At 27.3% G+C, this 20,065-nt stretch overlaps 1 protein-coding gene across 6 annotated transcripts in view; it reads left to right on the top strand.

Annotated features, from left to right (window-relative positions):
- Positions 1–20,065, top strand: part of LOC107453612 (protein Wnt-8b-like) — a 50,868-nt gene that overhangs the window by 4,095 nt on the left and 26,708 nt on the right. The window contains exon 1 of one of the 6 annotated variants that reach the window (XM_087165265.1): positions 11,007–11,128. The exons of 2 other annotated variants lie outside the window; for them this stretch is intronic. In XM_087165265.1, coding sequence (XP_087021391.1) covers positions 11,088–11,128 — 41 coding nt within the window. In that variant the 5' untranslated portion in view covers positions 11,007–11,087. Of the gene's footprint in view, positions 1–11,006; positions 11,129–16,826; positions 17,596–20,065 lie in introns of those variants that run through there. 3 more of the 6 variants (XM_087165263.1, XM_087165261.1, NM_001323831.1) reach the window with 3 other exon arrangements.

Below are 20,065 nucleotides of genomic sequence, written 5' to 3'. Positions count from 1 at the left end.
TTTTTACTGTGTTTTCAATTATACCATTTACTTTTCAGAACTGCTGGTATTTACGAAATTAATTTGCTTTTAAAACGACTAGCACGAGTACAATAATAAAAATAATAGAAAATTCCTACAATGTCCATTTACAAAATTTAAAATTTCTTGATTTTTTTTTAAAATTTCCTCTAAAATCTCTAACAATAGTTACCCCATTGTTACCATGACCCTGATTCAATTCTCTAATTGAATGGAGACGTCATTTCCTCCGTTTACACTATCACCAAATTACCTCGAAATAATTGAGCATATTCAGAACGATAATTTCATTTGGTAGGAGTCACAAATCCTTTTATTACTATTATTTTGTTAAAGGAGATTTAGAGGGAACTTCAACCAACCGAAAACAACGCCCCTAATGAAGAATCTGCGGGAAGACCCTTTTCGTCTAACACTCGAATTCACACATCCGTTGCAAAATAATAGTCATCAAAGACACCCTAAGACTTTCGGAACTTTTAGTAAGTGTTTTGCAAAGACTACCTACCTCTATAATGCAGCCGCAAGATGAAGACGTTTTTTTCATTTTTCAAAATTTTTTTCTTCTCGTTTGGCGGTTTCTGTTCTCAAATTGGGGTACGATTTTAAGACCACCTGCGTGGCAACATACTGGAATATTACTTCCATCTAATCAAACTCTACATACTTTCGCTGACCGTTGGTCAAAATGGGGGTGGTTAGTGTCTTGCTCTTTTAAGAATTTAGGGCGGCGTTTAGACGCACGGTGGTCTTCTAAAGCTGAAGACTAAGGGGCGTTTAGGGGGCTATAATCCCCTAAATGTGAATGAAACTTTAGTAGGAAGAAAATAATAGATTGAAAGGTTATCTGAAAAATATACCTGCTTTTCCTTTGTGGTTTTAAATAGGCCTGTTGAAATAAAGAAATCGAAATAATACACATCACTAAACGTTTTATTGTGTGATAATAATTTTGGTTAAGAAGCTTATTTTTGCACACAAGAGTGACAACGTAAATATTTTATTTTATTTAGGCCTCAGTAATATCTATTTTTTTTCCCTCAAATAATTGCATAAATAAAACTATATGTTTACTGCTAATGGCTCCTTTAAAGAAGAAAAGTTTAAAAAAAAAAATTTCTTTTTTTTAAGCATACATCTGCACAAGTTTAAAATTATAGAAGCAGTTGGTTTTTTAAAAACCAATTGCTAATAAATTGATGTTGTTAATTTGGATTCAGAAAGAAAGAAAAAACAAATTTATTTAAATGTTTATTTTTTATTGAAATTTTTTTAAACTTTTTCTAACCGAAGTATTTTAATTTTCTCAAAAAATAAACCCTATTTTTATGTATTTATAAAGCGTACTTAGTAATTTATGAGGTAATACAAGTTATACAAGTAACTAATTGACCTATTAGTATAAAGAAAAATAGCGTTTCGATTGAGATTAAAAAATTTTTTTCAGTAAGTTAAAACAATTTTTATAACCAATTTTATGCTGTAATATTCAATTCCTTTTATTACAGATTCTAAATACATTTGTACATTTAAAAGTATGTTATGGATGCATTTAAGGTTCGGCAATCATTTTAAAATTGCTTTCTTAAATGAAGCATATTTTTAAAAGCCGTTTCAAATGAAAAGAAGAATGAATAATATTTCGAATGAAAGTTTCTAATAGTTTGAAGGATAAATCATGCGGAATTTATGACTCATTACTTTCAAAAATATTTCCATTCAATTTTCAAAAATTTAATAATTATTTTTTATGCGAAACAGTTCCTACGAAATAATTAAAAACCAGAATAAAAGAAGAATTTAGTGAAAGAATATGTTAAATTACATTCTACGAAATTATTAACAATCAAACATGTTAAGTCATCATTAAGACAGTTTGACGAAATTAACTTTTTATAAAGTCAGTAGCAAGACCAATAAATAACAAATTTCCATTAAAAATGTTCTAGTTAAGAAATTAACAATATAAATTAACTTTCAAAATTCCATTTTTTAAAATGCAATTTAATAATATTGTTACACTAAGCTCCTTTATTATGCCACATCTTTCATTATATATCCTAAAACTCTAAAACAGTTTATTCAAAAAAAAAAAAAAAAATTCTTGTGTTAATTTAAGAGTTGAATAGTCCTAACATTTGCCGATAGATGTCACTTTCGCTTGGTTTTAAAGTTGAATAGTTAAAGCCCTTCAAAGCTCCAACTTATAGCTGAATAAGCTAATTATAAAAAATTTCTATGTTACCAGCGTTCTATTGGAATACCTTGGCATTTTAAATAATGCCTGGCATTTTTAAGCAAATTTTAAAATAGAAGAGAAATAATAAATTTTACTTTAATGTGTGTATTATCTATTGTGTGTATCTAGTTATTGTGTGTATTACCTAGGCATTCTATAGAATGATAAGTCCTCTATTGGCAACGTATGCAAAATAAGGGTCACGATACGGTTAACATTAAAAACATGTTTATTTCTCAGAAATATGAATGTTATTTTCAAAAAATAATAAATTTCTGCCCTCAGTTTAAAGTGTAATTTACAGGCAGTGTATGAAACGCTGCCATTCTACAGATTACCTTGGTATTTTACAAAATGCATGGCATTTTTAAGGTTAAGTATGATATCGGAGACCGTTACATGCTTTACTTAGGTATTCTATAAAATTACTAATTTTCTTATCGAGATAGTTTGTATTATTTTATATTATATTATAACCAACATTTTATTTTATATTATAACCCTATTCTGAGTTTACTACTATCAATATTCTACTCCGTAGCCTAGAAATTTTGAACCCAACCCAGAAAAGGAGACTTCCGAACTATTAGGACAAACTAGTTTTGTGAAGGACTTTTTTATGGAGCTAACCCGCATTTGCGTTACATGGGAAGGAAATACATGAAAACCACACACGGTTAGACATACGGCAAGGAGATTCTAGCCCATGAACACCACTCAGGATATTTTACGTCAGCACTGTGATCGGTGTGAGCCGGAAGCAGAATTTGTATCAACCAGCCACCCCTGGGATTCGAAACTGGATCAAGTCGCATCACTAGGAAGGGAATGCTCTATTCCCTAGGAAAAAAGGTCACGACTTTAATTTCTCAAAAATAAAAAAAATTATAATGACAAAAGAATGCCATTAAGAAGGCCTATTATAAGTGTAATTGATTATTGTTATTCAACACAATTGCATATATTTGCTCATTTTGGTTTGTTTTTAGTATTATTATTATATATATTATTATTACAAAATATTGACAAAATACAGTCAATTAGTAGGTAGCAAGTTTTTTACAAAAATTTATTATTGTTTAAAAAATAAGTAATTGCTTTTATTAAAAAAGACATCTAACCTTCTAACATTCGTATTTCAAATTTTACAAATGATCATCATCATTTCAAATTATAAACAAGTTCCACACCTCCTTCATTTATTTCTTCCATCCTTTATTTTTCTTCATGCTTGTAAAACAACTAGTTTGTGAAAAATAAGACAAAAAGCCTTCTGGATCAAGGAAAAGAAACGTAATAATCATACATATAGGGTGATCCGTTCTCACCACCCTTAAAATGCATTTTTTGAATCCTCGTGAAAAAGAAGTAATGTAAATTCACATATGAGGTGTCACAAATTTATACTTAAGTCATGAAAAGAAAATTAACAAAATCGGACAGAGCGTTATGGAGATGTACAAGCAACATGAATTAGCTATTTATTTAGAATAGGTCTTATTTCGCATTAAAATTGGAAGGATGGTACATTCTGTATAATGTTTTCCTCGGTCAATTTATTACATAAAAAAAGACTTACATTGCTCGAAATCACAATGCTCTCAAAAAATTTACTGTAAATAAATTAAAAAAGATCAAAAGTAAAAAAACATGTTCCAGTCAAATGATATCATGCAAAACGCTTCATTTCTGGTTTCATTTTCTTCGAAGGGGTTAAATTTACTTGATAGCCTTCTGGACATTCAGTCCCATGGCATCTATCTAAATTAACCAATGGTCACTTACTTTTTGTATCTCCCCACAAGAGATCATTTTATTTTGCCTCTTCACCCCAGAATTAACTTCAGTGGACAAAGGATGGACACAGAGACACATTTCTGTATTCTTTATTCTTGAGAATCCCATACCTTGTTAAAATGATGTTCTCTGTCTACCATATTCAGCCCTTTTTCTCCCCATTATGTACAGAATAAAAAGGGCCTCTGTCTCTATTGTTACCTAAAGTGTTAAACTCGTGACCCCCACGGACACCGGGTCGCAGGTGTTCCTTAGGTGGGTGGAATATCTATATCAAATGTCTAGATGTGGCAGATGGGCGTATCGTCCTAATGCAACCCTGGTTAGATGTAGGAGATAGAAGATTGCCTCGTCAACTAAATAAGAAAAAGGAAAGGGTTTAGTTATTTGTAAGCTGGCCATGGCCAGCTTTAAAAGTGTTGTTATGGCTTCTGTAAAGTCTTCCTGACTGCATTACCTTTACCATTATAGACAGCTGTGATCTAACCAGCCCTTATCTGTCGTAAAGCAAGTTGAATTAAATATGTGACCCTCCTTTGAACTTAAAATAGAAATAATGGAAAGACTTTGCAAACAATTTAACTCTGGTCAACCAGGAATTCGACACCGCAATGGATGTGTGGAATTTCTAAGAACTTGTAACCAATAGTAATTTTTGACCACAGTTTTACATGTTAAAAGTATTGTTGTTTTAAACAACTGTGATACTTTACAATTCTTACAGCAAAGTGCATTTAATAACAAATTATCTTTTCAACTTAAGTAAGAAAAGAAAGGAAAGTTAAAAGGGGGTTTAGTTATTTGTAAGATGCCTGCTGACCATGGTCATTTACCAGCTGTAAAAGTGTCATCATGACTGTTGTAAAGTTTTCTTGAGTTTTCATTTGTATTTCCATTATAAAAATTTATGATGTAAGCATAATTAACCTAAAGCCATTTGCGTTAAAGAAAAACAATTATCTTTTTAACCTGAAATGAGAATAAAAGGAAAAACGGAAAGCGTTTGTTTAATATCCAACCGTAGTCAACTGAAGAAGTGGCATTTTGACCGGTGCATAGAATTCTTGAAAATTTGTAACCATAAAGAGTTCGTGACAACGCCTTCGTTTTTGAATATGTCGCCTGTTTTGAGAACTGTGGTACTTTACTGTCCTTCAAGCAAAGTGCAATAAGTAACAAACAACGTCTGTAATTCTTATAATTATAAAAATAAAAGTTCAGGAAATTATAACAAAGGATTCATGACTATAATTTTACTTTCTAATATATTGCGAATTGTGACATAACTAAAACCCGAATTTTTATGATATTTGCATTTTTGGACATATTTTCTCTTTATGGACATTTTTATAGGTTTTTATGTCATTTTTTTTAAAGTTTTTGTGGTATCCTTTTTCCATTTTTTATTATTCTGATATGAAGTAAGGGTAGAAGTTTATGTGTTCACTAAAATTATGTACGAAGAGAAAATGTTCAGGAGTCAATATTTTTTTCCTTTGATACGTTACTTTAACATACATCACTTATTTCAAATTTTAATGAACGTAGATCGTGTGTTGCATTGCTTTATATATTCTTACATGAATGAAAAGATTTATCATTTTAAAGGGATTTTGCGTTTTAAATGTCATTATTTGCATTGATGGCATTTATAGGGTTTTTTAGGTAATCAAATTTTGGATCTAGACATAACTATACCTCATAATCTGTCCTAAATCATTTAAAATGAAATATTTAAATTTTACTTAATATTTTAATTTTACTTTAATAGTTACATTTTATTTTAATAAAAAGGCAGAAAGTCTCATGTGATCCTTAAATCCACTCCCATAATCAATAAATCCTTACAACCTTATGTAAAGTGAGACATCTGACATGGTTAAAATAAACTTTAATGATTTTATTACTATAATTTTCTCGAAAGATACGACTCGTATTTCGTCATTGAAAAATTTTGAGAAACTTTTTCATCAGATAAATATTAGATTTCTATCATTAGAAAATTTCTATTTTTAGAAAATTCTATTTTTAGAATTTCTATTTTTTAGAATTTCTATTTTTAGAAAATTTGCATCATTAATATTTTATATTAATGATAATAGCAGATAAATAATTAATTTGGATAGAAATAGGAACTGTCATCAAGATACCGAAGTATCACTACTAGTACATGGATTATTTAAACAATTTAAAGAATAATAATAAGAAAAAAAAAATATGCACCTTTAAACCAATACTTAACTTTTCATCAGATACAATGTAGTTATTAAAATGGAAAAATTTTATTTTAAAAAATATTTCAAAAGTCCTCTATATATACATTTACCTTTTTATTGAAACATTATTGAAAGATTTTTTTAAAATTTGAAATTACATAAATTTTAAATGTACACGAACTTACAAATTGATAGAATTTATAAACAATGATAGAAAAAAACGCACACGAAACTTAGAAAAAATTCCCACCCAGAATAAACATTATTGCAATCTCAGAAAAAGGAAATATTAAATATGATAATAGCATTTGGCGTAATATTTCTCATAGATTCTAAACGTCCATTTCCTGTCTTATTTCATTGGATTAACATATATTATTCGTTGTTACAGTGTTTAATCTCCCCTAATGATATTACAAAGTCCCCAATTCCCAATATAAAAGTAATAGAATATCGCTACTAGTAAGTCTTTCTTTGCACGCACGAACTTTTGAGAACGCCATTACCACATAAATTGATATTTTTGGAATTAGAGCTGTATTTAATAAGAATTTATTATAGCGTTGTTTCATACATATATTATTGTTATTATTTGAATTATGCTTTCTTTATTGGGTTTATTTTGCTGGAAATATTCAAGTGGGTCTTGACTAAATAAAAAAATATACGAAATTGGTCAAATAAAAAAAATTGCAATTAAAAATATTGTTAAATTATTGAGATAAGCGAAGAATTTTTTTTTTTCAATTAATGGTAAAATTTTATAAAATATTATGAACAAATAATAGAGTGAAAGTTTAAATGCACGCAAAAATGTTGTAGGCACGGAAATATGGTGTAATTTAAAAACCTAAAGTAATTTTTTTCATTAAGGGAATAATAGATGTCATTGAGGAACAAATTTTTTGTTGTATTTACGCAAATACTTAAATTTTGCTTAATTAGGAAGTGTGAATTGTAGATCTGAAATTCGTTTTGCTCTTTAAGGTATCTGACTTAGTGTAAAAACATAATTTTGGGCAACATTTTATAGATTAATTTTGTAATATATTTAAAATTCATGTACTCTTAGCTTTCCAAAAATATTTTACTTTTATTCATACTCTATTTATTTGCAAAGTTATAGCAGTTTTTATGCAAGGTCTTAACAGTGGATAGAATTTAAGTATTTAAATACGTTTATCTCAAAATCAGTTTTTTTTTCTCACATTTTATACACCACCTTAAACATTATATCTCATGTTGTTCTTAAAATAATTGTCTGCAATTTGTCATGAGTGTCTATGATTACAGCACATACACTTTGAATTTCAGACCTAGAGAAAAAAGTAAAATTTCATATTTTAGGAATGTTTTTTCTCAAAGAAAGCTGATGAAATTTTTAAAATTTTGCTTTTTTAATTACAATTACCCTTAATTTAGTAGTATATGCCCTCGCTTTTAAGATAATAATTCAAGGACATAGTTGATAGCCTTCTAAATAAAACGAACTCTCAAATATATGGCGAAAAAGTTTCCTCAACTCGAAACCACATCATCATCTAGAACAGGGGTTTTCAACTTACATGAGGACGGGAGCCACAATTAAAAACACTAATCAAATGGTGGGCAGCAACTTTATCAAAATTTTTTGTAGGACTCTTTTATGTTTGAAGGAACATTAAATATTACTGTCCGAATTTTATCAAGTTGTACAAAACAAGAGTATTGAATTACAAATTAAAATAAGAAGTAGATTTAAAAAAAAATTGAATTGCTATTAATAATATTTTAAAAAATATTAAATAAATAATAAAAATTCGGGCTACAATAACTTTCAAGTGCACAATTGAACAATTAATGTGCGACAGATATCTAATTGTTAAGGTATTAAAACTTACATAGCAGCACACAAAATATTCAATAAGAAAATTGAGGTTTGTCTGCTGCAACTACCAGAGAATAGATATTTACATTTTAAATTTAAAATTTACAAATGTGTGTTTAAATATTTCCGTCCAAAATGAGTGGTTTCAGAAAGTTAAATCGGAGAATTTCTTCGAGAAAATTTCTGATACGCACATGCTAAATTATATTCACAAAATACGAAAAAAATGAAATAAAAAGCGAGCAACATACACGATTATTTTTGTATTTGAATAAATATTTTCTTGGATGCAAAACCTGAAAAATAAATTTATTTGCACCGTTGGTATGTTAAATTTCACAGAAACGAAGAAATTAGGTTTTTATTAATGATAAAAGTATTTTAAACCCATATAGATTCCTTACGAAAATTGTTCGCAAAAAAATGACAACTAATATATTTTAGTTCGCGGGCCACAAAAAAAGGCTTCGCGGGCTGGATGCGGCCCTCGGACCGCCAGTTGGAAACCCCTGATCTAGAATGAAGGCTAGGCGATCGAAAATGAAGTGACTAAGTTAGCCGACTGGATGTATAGTGGTCAAGGAGTTGGTACCGAATCCCGCTTCATGCATGGGTTTAATTCATTTCTACGTTCTATCTATCGGTCCTTCTTGTCTTATTAGGTTGTCATAGATTCACCTATATGGTACTTGCGATAAAAGGATAAGTAGAAAAATTTGATAATTTAGGCATTGCAAATTGTTGTTTTATTCGTAAAAAAAGTAGAATTGCGAAATGTTTTTTTTAATTTTGACGAAACTCGTTTCTTCGAAGAAGTGATGATAGTTGTTTCATCACTCAGACGAAAAATTTACTTGGAGAATTTACTAGGAAACGGTTTCGTCAAAAAACGAAGAAAATTTCGTGATATTTAAGTATCCATTTTTTACGGTCCACTTAACAGTGTAGCAAGTCATTTTTAAAATGAAATTAAGTCAGGATCCGTAATTTTTCTCTCAAATCCTTTTTTCATGATTTTTTTACTCATAAGAATAACAAACATTGCACAACCTTGGTAATTTTTCTCCCTCTCTTCGACTTCAGTATCAAAAATTCAGAGTTCGAGGGTAGAGAAAAATTTAGAGTTAGAGTAATAAATAATTTTAGAAAGAAAATAGTTATTTTCTTGCTTCTTGAAAAGCATAATCGAACATTCACGCCTAACAACTCACAGAATGACCACTAAATATTAAGGACTGTTTATTGAAACTAAACGGATTACTAAAATTCTAACCTAAAATTCACAGCCCGAATTTCAATGTTGAAACAAATTAGTTTATATCTTTGGAGTTCAGCATTGTAGTGTGACCGGAACGCGTCGACACGTCGTTCCGTAGCTTTTACTACGGTGGAACGTGTTTCCGGAATTATAATAAACATTGCATTACAAATTTTTATTTTATAATCATAACTTTTTTATATTGAAAAAATATATTTTTATTTAATCTTAATGGTACATTTCCTAATGTGCTATGTTTAAAAAGTAATTGTGATTGCGAAGTTAGCTATCTGTACAATCCTACTTTTTACTACCAACTGTGATTATGATATTCTTTTTTGCTAATGTTGTTTTTCATAACAGTTGTTGATAAAGAGGCAAACAATAACAGGACAGGGAAATATTCTTTGTGTTTGATATGTAAGTTTAATTAATAAATCTGTAAGCTCCTATTGCATATTGATTTTTACGAATGCCAAAATAAAAATCAATATGCAAACAAAATAAAATAATAATAATATTAATAATAATGGTTTAGGGTTAGTCTTTAATTGGTTTCCGTGCGTTGTCTTAAGTTACCAGAGCGTTAATACTTAAGAGTTAAAGAGCACGCTGAAGGGAGTCGGTAGGGCATATACCAATAATGCTAAAACTGACCTTTTTCGATGTATCTTTTCTCAACATCTAAATAAGATATTTCTTCTGTTTTTTTTTCACTGAATATTTACATATACATACTTGCACTCTGATAACTGTTAATTCATATCTTTGGTATAAAGTTTTTTAAGAAATTATGAACTGAGAATTTTTAATTTTTCAAAATTTTGATCAAAAATATTTCATAACACAAAAGTACTCCTGTTAATGCCAAAACATTACTACAGCACACAACTGTTATAATCTCAAACATACCCAAAAAATTTCAAAGTGATATCTTTAATTGTTTCTTAGAAAACGTACATCGAAAAGGTCAGTTTTAGCTTAATTGATAAATGCCTTATCGACTCCTGAAATGTTGCATGTGCTAATCTAGAAAATAATTAAAATTTTGCTAAAGCCTATAATGTGATTGAAAAAAGAACTTTCTTTTCATAATTTTGAATTAAACCTTTACACGTTATAGAAACTGACTATGCAGTAAGCTATTTTAATTTATTTATACTATTGTGATATTAAGGATTTTCTTAATTGTATTAATGATGGTTATATTTTTAACGTGCATATTTTAATTTGTCGGTGAAAAAAATTTCTCTTCTCATTTATTTATTTATTTATTTTTGCTGTTATTATTAATATTATTTTTGTAATTAACCATTCAAATACATAAGTAAAACATCCCCAAAATTAAATTTTATTCGTAAATTATTTCCTTTATCACTCATTGCTTATCAGGCTATTTCATTACCATCATGTTAATGTAAATTAAATTATCATTATTTGTATAGTGTTCAACTTTAACTAATTGTACAAATAAATTCTACTGAGTCTACCTATTGGTGGCTGTTGCTTATCATACAGTTGACCAATAGCCTTTGATTCACTGGAATGATCACTGAACTTTTTATCGGTCTATAATTAAGAATCAAAAAAAGATATGTAATATGATATTGAAGACTCAGCCTATTTCACGATTAAAGCTTTGTTCTAAACAGAGTTGTACTGTTTCGATGATCAAAATATTTTTTTCTAATGTTTGACATATTCGGACTGTTTTTTAAATCCTATATGAAGTAAGCAATTTCTTAATATGATTTAAAATTATTATTTATTATTAATACTTTGATAATATTTAGTTTAGTGCAAATTTAACTTGTTCATCGTTATGAAATGTTATTGAAAATGATATTAGCTTTAGTAAGTTTTATTTTGAAACATTTAAAATTATAATATTATTTCAAAATGTTTCATGCACTTTCATGTGCTGAATGTATCATAGTCTAATAAACAAATAATTTGACTTATTGGTTTATGTGCACTTTATTATTAAATAACATATTGACATATTGTTTCAATTTATTATAATAAAACATATAAAAACTTATATTGGAATTTAATTATAATAAAATGTAAATATAATAAAACTCACAGTAAAATTTACTTTGTCTACTTGATACAGTTGTTAAGGTGATAACGATAAAATTAAATTGATTAAAGATTAAGAATGATTTTGTGCTATAAGCAATTTTATAATAATGTGCAATGTTGTTCATTTCAAGCATTAAATACTCATAGTTTGTAAATACTTTCAAAGTTTGAATTTAAATCATTATTAGAAATTAATCTTTCAAATTCGCTAATTATCTAGATTTTTTTCCCTTTTTTTAGTAAAATTAATTAATCTTCAAATTTTTTTTTTAATGATCACAGCTCCAAAAATTTTTAAAAAAATTATTAAAGATTTAACATGAATATAAAATTAAAAAAGTTTTCTTAAAACTTATCTTAGTTATACTTATTTTTAATAGAAAAAAAAAATCGATCGGAAAGTTAGATTTCTCAATTGACATTGTTTTAATCATTTAATTATTGTTTTATTATTTAAAATTCTTCATTTTTTTAACATTACAATGAAATAAGAATATTAATTTGCCTACTAATGCGCAGTTGTGTACAAGTTTTCTACAATAGTTTGCTTATTTATTCAAAATTTTCTGATACCATCGTAAAAATTAGTAAAGAGAAACATATCCAGAAATTTTATTCTGAAAAAGCGTTGAATTTCATTTGATAACTCCATGCAAAGTGCCAAATGAAAAAAAATGGAAATTAAAATTTAAAATAAAGCGAGATTTAAATGCTAATATTTAATCCATAGCTAATTGATTGATAAATAAAACAGTTTTTAGCTTTTAAATAATCATAACATCAATACAGAGAAGAATTATTTTACATTATTAATTATTGCACGTTCTTGCTTCAATTTTCAATTTTTAAAATATATACTTTCATTTGCAGAAAATAAGTTATTTTTACGTTAAAAATTGGTAAAAAATTTCTTATATCTCTAAATGCGAATGAGCATTATCTCCGATTATAATTAATTTATTAATGGAAATAAAATATTGAAAGCATAAAAATGTTAAGCATTATAAAATTTAAATATGTAAAGATGTTAAAAAATTTAAATAATGTTAAAAAATTTAAATATTTAAATTTATTATATATTGCTGCTCTCCACAATTTTAAAAGAAGTCTAATAGTTTAAAATTCGTGCTTAGTAAATTTGTCAAAAATTTGTAAGTAAATTTTTAATTTTAAAATTATATTCTAACTTTTAACTTTTTATTTAATTTTTAACTTTTAAATTATTTTTAACTTTAAAATTATTTTTAAGTTTTAAATCATTTTTAACTTCAATATTAAAACTCTTTTACTAAACTGAAACTCAAGTAAAGAATACAGAGGTGAGACTTAAGTGTGAGTCTTGTAACAGTCCTATACCTTACACAAACGTGTTTCATTGTCACTTTTGGGAATAACTAATGACTCTGCATAAGCAGATCCGTGTAATTCCGAATTCCAGAAGAAAAGTCGGCATTTCCCTTTCTAAGTGCCTCTTTTGTTGCATTGTTAGGCGTAAATGCACAAACAGCAGCCGAAAAGAGATCTACTATTGACTCGCTGACAACTTACATGGGATGACATCTTGATTTATAAGCAGTTAATGAAAGATTAAAACAATAACAAACAGCCCTTTTCTTATTTTTAAAGTTACAGTAATCCATTAATACTTAGCGCCCTTTTTTAAGGACTGTTCTAAAAATACAACATAAGCTGAAAAGAGTCATTTTATACGACATAAATTATTTTATAGTGTTTTGATTTATTTAAATTTTAACAATTATCAAGAATTCCGTAGATTATATACATATATTTGACTTAAATTGATATTCAAAAATATTGGTAATAACAATAATAATAACATCAAAAATAATAATAACAGTAATAATGATAATGAAAGTTTGGAGATAAAAAAAAAGCATATGGTATTTAGTAACTTATTTAGAAATGGCATTATAATTCTTGCTAAAATAAAAATATTACCATAATTTATATATTAAAATTACTTTTAATTCTAATGATAACATTAAAAAAACATATTCAAAATGAAATAAGCCCATCTGTAATTAACAATATTTATGTTTAATTTCTTTTTTTACCAATATTTATTATCAACAACAAACGAACGGTGATGGACAAATAATGATATACCCTACTATAATAAAAATGATTTCGTTTTATTATAACAACAAAATAATTTCTGAATTATACGTCACTACTTTTCTTGCTAGGTCAGAGTGAGATCTTTTGAATGCTTTTGTATACCTTTTGAAAATAATCATTCTTATAATCGAACTGGATTATTTGTATTTTATTGGCCGCAAAGATTTTTTTAAAAAAAAGGAAAGAAGAAAAAAAAAGAAGCGGGGGGGGGTGAACAAAATAAATTCACGCTTGTGAAGAATTCCTCATGGAAGACAAACAGACAGCAGAATTTTTTACACAGTAAAATAATTCCGGATCAAATTATGGTATGAAATTCTGGCACTTTGGGGGCATCAAACGTAAAATCCATTGTACCCTAAAATCCTTCTTTACCGATAACTATTACATCGTAATTTATACAGTAATACATATTTGAGTAGAGTGATTCACAGTGATTTTACTGTAACTATTACAGTAAAAATTACAGTATAATAGAATTTTTTTTCCGTAAATGTTTTCAGTAAGAATGGATTTTACGTTAAAAAAGTACCGGTACGCTGTGTGTCGGTACTTTTTACCGTAATATGATACGGAAATATTTTATATTAGATATTTTTGTTTATTGAGATGTCAGAAAGAATGGAAATAAAAGTCCTCATATTGTTTTTTCAGTAAACAATAATTGCTTATATTTTCTATTAATTTTACGCCATTAATGTAGAATCGCTTTTTACATTCATCAAATTAGCAAAATTTAATCAGTAGAAGAAATAAGAATACTACATTCGATTTAATATACCGTTATATAAAACGTAATATAATATAAACTTTGTACTTAATATTAAATGTTGATAATATAATAAATCATATATCCCATAGAAACTTTGTACTTGATTTAAAGGTAAATAATATAATAATCTATAGTCCAGGCCTGAAATTTTCTATAATCTGAGTTGGTGACTCAATAGTATTTACTAAAGCAAATTTCAGTTGATTTAAATGAATGATATTTGTTAAAGCAAATAATTAATCTATTAAACCATTGTTCTCTGAAATCGGTTACCATTTTTTATAGAATATAATTAAAGTAACTTACCTTTACTAAGTTTTAAAAGAATTGATAATTGACTGATGGTATTTGTGATGTTCTAAACGTTATTACGAGTTACTAAAATATTAAAACGTATTAAAATAAAGCTCAAAAATTACGCTTGATTTTGAAATGCAATTCCGAAGAGATTTGTCTCTGAATACTTAAAATATGTTTTTAAGATGCAAAATGAAAACTGAAATTTAGCATGAAATAGTACAACAGGCGCAAACGAATTACTTTTAAAAATGAACGTTATTTAAACTAGAGGGGATATTCCTAGAGGGGGTACAAGCAAGTTCAAGCTTAAAATTGTGTTCTCCATTTATTATCTAAACTTTCTAACATGGTGTACTCGTCGTATTATCTATTCTAGAGTTTTATCCTTTTCCAAATCCGGTAAATGTGTCTTCAATCAATTCAAACGATTTAATGTGCCATCTTGTCATCGACGCATGATGGATTTTTTTAAAAGTACACCAGTAAATATCTAAATCTTATCCACATATTTGTTCAAATAAATGTACGAGATATTTATTTTGCACCAATTACAGTGCTATCTTTTTAGACGATAATGCAGTTCAATCTGCATTATAATAAACTCTATATAAAGCTCACTGGCTTAACATAAAAGTTAAGGAAAATAGTATTTTTCATGTAGAATTTGCAATAATATTATTAATCCATTTTATAGTTACGTATAACTCATATTATCATAATAAATTTGATGTATTAATTAATTTCATGAATAAAAATACTGAAACTGTATAATAATATAAAATATATAGAGGATAAAAGTAAACAGATTATTTTTTAGCTTAAAAATTTGTTACAGAATCATTTAGTTTGATCATTTGAAGTGCTGGGTCTGGTATCCTGTATACCAGGCATACTATACCAGGTATCCTGTAAATTGTAAATCACGTGTGATCTTTCCAGGGCACCATTATTTACATGTACCATAAATGGGAAACACCTGCTTTTAAATGTCGCAACATTAACTTAATTATGTCATGCGGATGATGATGCATATTCATGTATGTAAATCAAAGTTGAACTTAAATTATTTTTTAAAAAAAAATTAAATTTCAAATATATTTTCCTAATACATTTAATAATGATTTGGAAAAAAAAAGTTGAGCTAATTTAGTATATCATTCTGGGAAAGTAAGAGCATCAATCAGGATAATTCAGATCCAATTTTTCACGATACAACGAAAAATACTCAACAAACATTTCTTTAAATTAAAAGAGTAAACTATGAGCAAATGGAACACTGGATGTCTGCAGATATCTGCTTCCCTAATAATTGTAATAATGTGGTGAAAATGATTCAATCGAATTAGCTTATATAATTTTCAGAAGTAAGAATAAATTAAAATATCGTTTAACTCCTTATCTGACTAGGAATGTGTCTGTTTCCCCTATATATGTAATAATGTTTCGTGAAACAAATTGAGTAAAGTACTTTATTCTCTGCAGCTCAAATCACTAGTCAGAATAAATTAATGCTAAAGACATAATCCAACAAGAAGTTGAGAGACTAAACGATGAACAAATGGATTGCTGAAATGACTGCAATTATCTGTTTTCTCAATACATCCAATAAATAATGTGATGTAAAAAATTCAGTCAATTTTATCTTTAGTTTTCAAGTGTCAGGGTAAAATAAAATATTGCATAAGTCGTGATCTGTCAAGACATGAGCCTGTTTTCCCAATATATGAGCACGGAGTAAAGAATTATGGAAAAAGAAATTACCACACTTCTATGGTAATAACATTTCCGGTTAGAAAAAAAAGGAAAAAGGAGCCAAGTATGTTATTCTCAGGATCTAAGAGCATGAGTAAATTATCGCCAAAGACTGATCCAACAAGAAGCAATCTCATGAAAGATTTCTTTTAATTAAAAAAGTAAACTATGAGCAATTGTGATGTCGGCGTACCTGTAAATACCCATCACATGCTTGGATAAGGATAGAATACCCTAAAGCAAATGTAGGCGTGATCATTCCTACCTTTCCTTCAACGGACCAATCAAACAGCGTAATAGTTGATGACGTTGCCGCTGAGGTGTGGCTTGTCTTGAGAAAACCATAGAAGATACCGCAAAAGGTAAAAGGGGCCGGGGAGGGTGTAAAATCTTGTCGGCTTAGTAAAGAAACTTGACAAAATCTGTTTTAACGGTGTGAATCTGTCATTTAAACCTCACTTACAACTCTTGGTACTACTGGGGTTCTAGTCTTGTGGTCAACAACGTGTGAGTTTAGTTGGCGGCTAATTTCGGATTTATAGCGGAGAAAAGAAACCGAAACTGAAAACGCGACTGTTTTTCACTACATAAGAGCTTATTCGTTTACATAAAAAATTGATATTAAATTTAAAAAAATATTTTATTTATTCATTTAAAAAAAATTGTAGTTAAAGTATTTATTATTTAAAAATTTGAATTAATAAAGTGAATAATAATTATTTTATTGATTAAATAAAGTTATAAAATTTTAAGTGAAAAGAGAACAGAGAAGATATATTTATAATTTCAAACAGCGACTTTCTTTTCCGGAATAAGAAAAAAGAAATTTCATATTGTGAGATGGATTTTGTGAAAATGAACTCGTTCCAGAGCTCATAGATTTTTTAAAATAATAATAACAGAACTGGTTGAAATCGTAAAAAAAGATTATAAAGTTGAGCGAAACTGGACTATTAATGAGTGGTTGACTAGTAAGTTTCTGTTTCGTGTGATTTAAAAAGACTAAAAAAGACTCAAAAACATTTTTAAAACTGTTCATCTGTTATTTTGACTCTGTGAATTCAAAATCATGAGGATATTCAAATTAAATGTGATAATCACGGAAGTGATAATAGCATCATTGGGAATATTGGTGGAATCAGCAGCATGGTAAGACATTTTAATTATTCATTAGATCAAAAATTAATGTAATTTTAATTTTTAACACTCTTTTATTTTAAAACATATTAATCATTCATTAAAAATTATTTTGACGATGACATTTTTAGTTTATTTTCATACAAATTTAAAATGAAAAATGTGTAAATAGCTACGGTATTTTATACGAAATAATATGACAATTTAGGCTATTTGGTAAGAGTTATAGATTTTACAATTCATTTAAAATTGTATCATAAATTCAACTAATATATGTCTAATAAGTTATCACGTTCAGAAAAGAAACATTTATTAATTACATTGTTTATTTATAAGAGCACATTTATAAGAAACATTTATAAAATAAATTTTCAAATATCGCAATGAAATTTATGAAATCAAATTTAAAATTGTGTATACCTAACTTAAATATTTTGGGTGTAAAAAACATTTTTATTTTAAGCGCTTAACTGCTTATGTTAATTTTAATTCTCTTTTATAATTGTATATTTATGCAATATCAAGATTATATAAAAAAAAATTTTTTTTTTCATTTTAACTAAAGAACTTAAGCTGCATTTCTTAATTGACAAAAAATATATTAATTTCCTTAAAAAATATAAAGGATATTTTAAGAAAATCATTTTATAAGCACAAAAATATGGAATTCGATTTTTTTAAATATATATATATATATATATTTCGTTGGTAATTGTATTCTAAACATTTTAAGATATTACATTGTTTAAACTATTAATTCTCTAATCATATTCGAAAAAGTAAAACATATTGCATCAAAATAATATTATTTTTTATGCCTTGGTAATTTTATTAATTAATTTAAACTGTGATTTTTCCATTCATTGCAATTTATATTTATTTGAAATATTATTTAAACTTATATATCAACAGTTTTAGCACCACAAAAAAAAACTGAAGGGCAAAAAATTATTTGCTTTTTTTTTTAAGCATAAAAAACTAAAAGGTACTTATACTGAACTTTATACTGAAACTTTAAATTTTGTCTACAACATCGACTTAATATATAATTGTCATGCCGCATTTGGCAATACATATTTTCTAACTTTTAAAATGCCTTTTTTTACTTAAATTTATTTTATTAATCGAATTATATTTAAATTAAATCAAAGAGTTTTTAAAGCGAACATAAAATACTTAATCTTTTTTTTTATCGATCAATGTAACGGATACTTTTTATTTCATTACTAATGCAGACTCATTAATTCACTGCCGCGCCTAATCGAAAACAAAAATCTTTCTATAACTTTTTGATTCTTAAATTTCTTACCGTAAATATGTTTCAGTTGCGTGGTTGTAATAATTCCCGTAATTTTGTTGACGACTCGTCATCGCCATTAATTTAATAAAGTTATTTGTCGTTTTTAAATCTTAATTTGTATTCAAAATATTGTTATCAAGACCATTTTATCTCTATAATTTACTTACATGCAATAAATATAAATTTTTCTTGTAACTCAATTATCACAATACTATAAAGGGAAAAAAAATAATTGTTTCATTTATCCAAATCTGGTTGAAACAAATTGGCTGAATTGATTTTCTGAGTAATTTCGTTTCGTTATATGACTTATTTCGCTTGTAACTATCAGTCATTGTTATAGAATCCTTTTCATTTCAAATTTAATTTTCAATTCTTTATACTTAATTTATTATAAAATCTTCCACATTTCAATATGTGTAAAATAATATGAAAAGTGTCCCTCTCTTTTTTTTTTCTTTCCTTTCTTTCTTTTTTCTCCCTACCTTTTTTTTTTTTTTTTTTTTTGTACTTCTTTGTTTATCTGTTGTACAATCCTTCACGCTAAGCGAGTTTCCTCAATGGGGTAAAAACGAGACACCTTGTATTGTGTGAATGAGTTGCAAGACGAGATATCTCGTCTACCTGTTATGCATTTTAAGATGATGTAGCACGCCTACCAATAATATGTTGAAAGTGAAAGACGATGTATCTCGTCTTTTAACATTGCTTTAAGTATGAAATATTTCATTTTTTAATATTTATACAACATCCGACAGAATAAGTATAAGTAAATTAACTCACTCAGAATTGTTGTTAATGCTCGTTTTATCTAAAATTTTCGTTGGAACTACTTCGCTTCAGTGGGAGTAAAATAATATATATACATTTGAACTTATAAAGACATAAAAGAGAAAATTTTGTCTTGCACACGCTGAAATGTTAGAAATCGACAGTCGCTTCCACTTTTTGAGTAGTTTCTCATGGTATTGTGTCATTTGACAATTTATTATCATTTTAGTTTTCCGAATTGTCAGCTAAATTTACAAATAATAGACATTAAATGAAAAGACTGATGCTTCGAAATCGGCATTATAAGGAAATAAAATCGTAAAATTTCTTCATATGAATATTCGAGCTTAATCATTGTAACGGAAAAATGAAAACAATTTTCTCGTTTTTAATATTTAGTTACAATTTTGC

This window comes from Parasteatoda tepidariorum, chromosome 6, assembly GCF_982258835.1.
Source record: "Parasteatoda tepidariorum strain Cologne lab strain chromosome 6, Ptep-v5.0, whole genome shotgun sequence".
Classification (NCBI taxonomy): Eukaryota; Metazoa; Arthropoda; class Arachnida; order Araneae; family Theridiidae; genus Parasteatoda; species Parasteatoda tepidariorum.
Note: the sequence above shows the minus strand (reverse complement) of the source record. Positions and strands in the feature narration are given on the sequence as shown.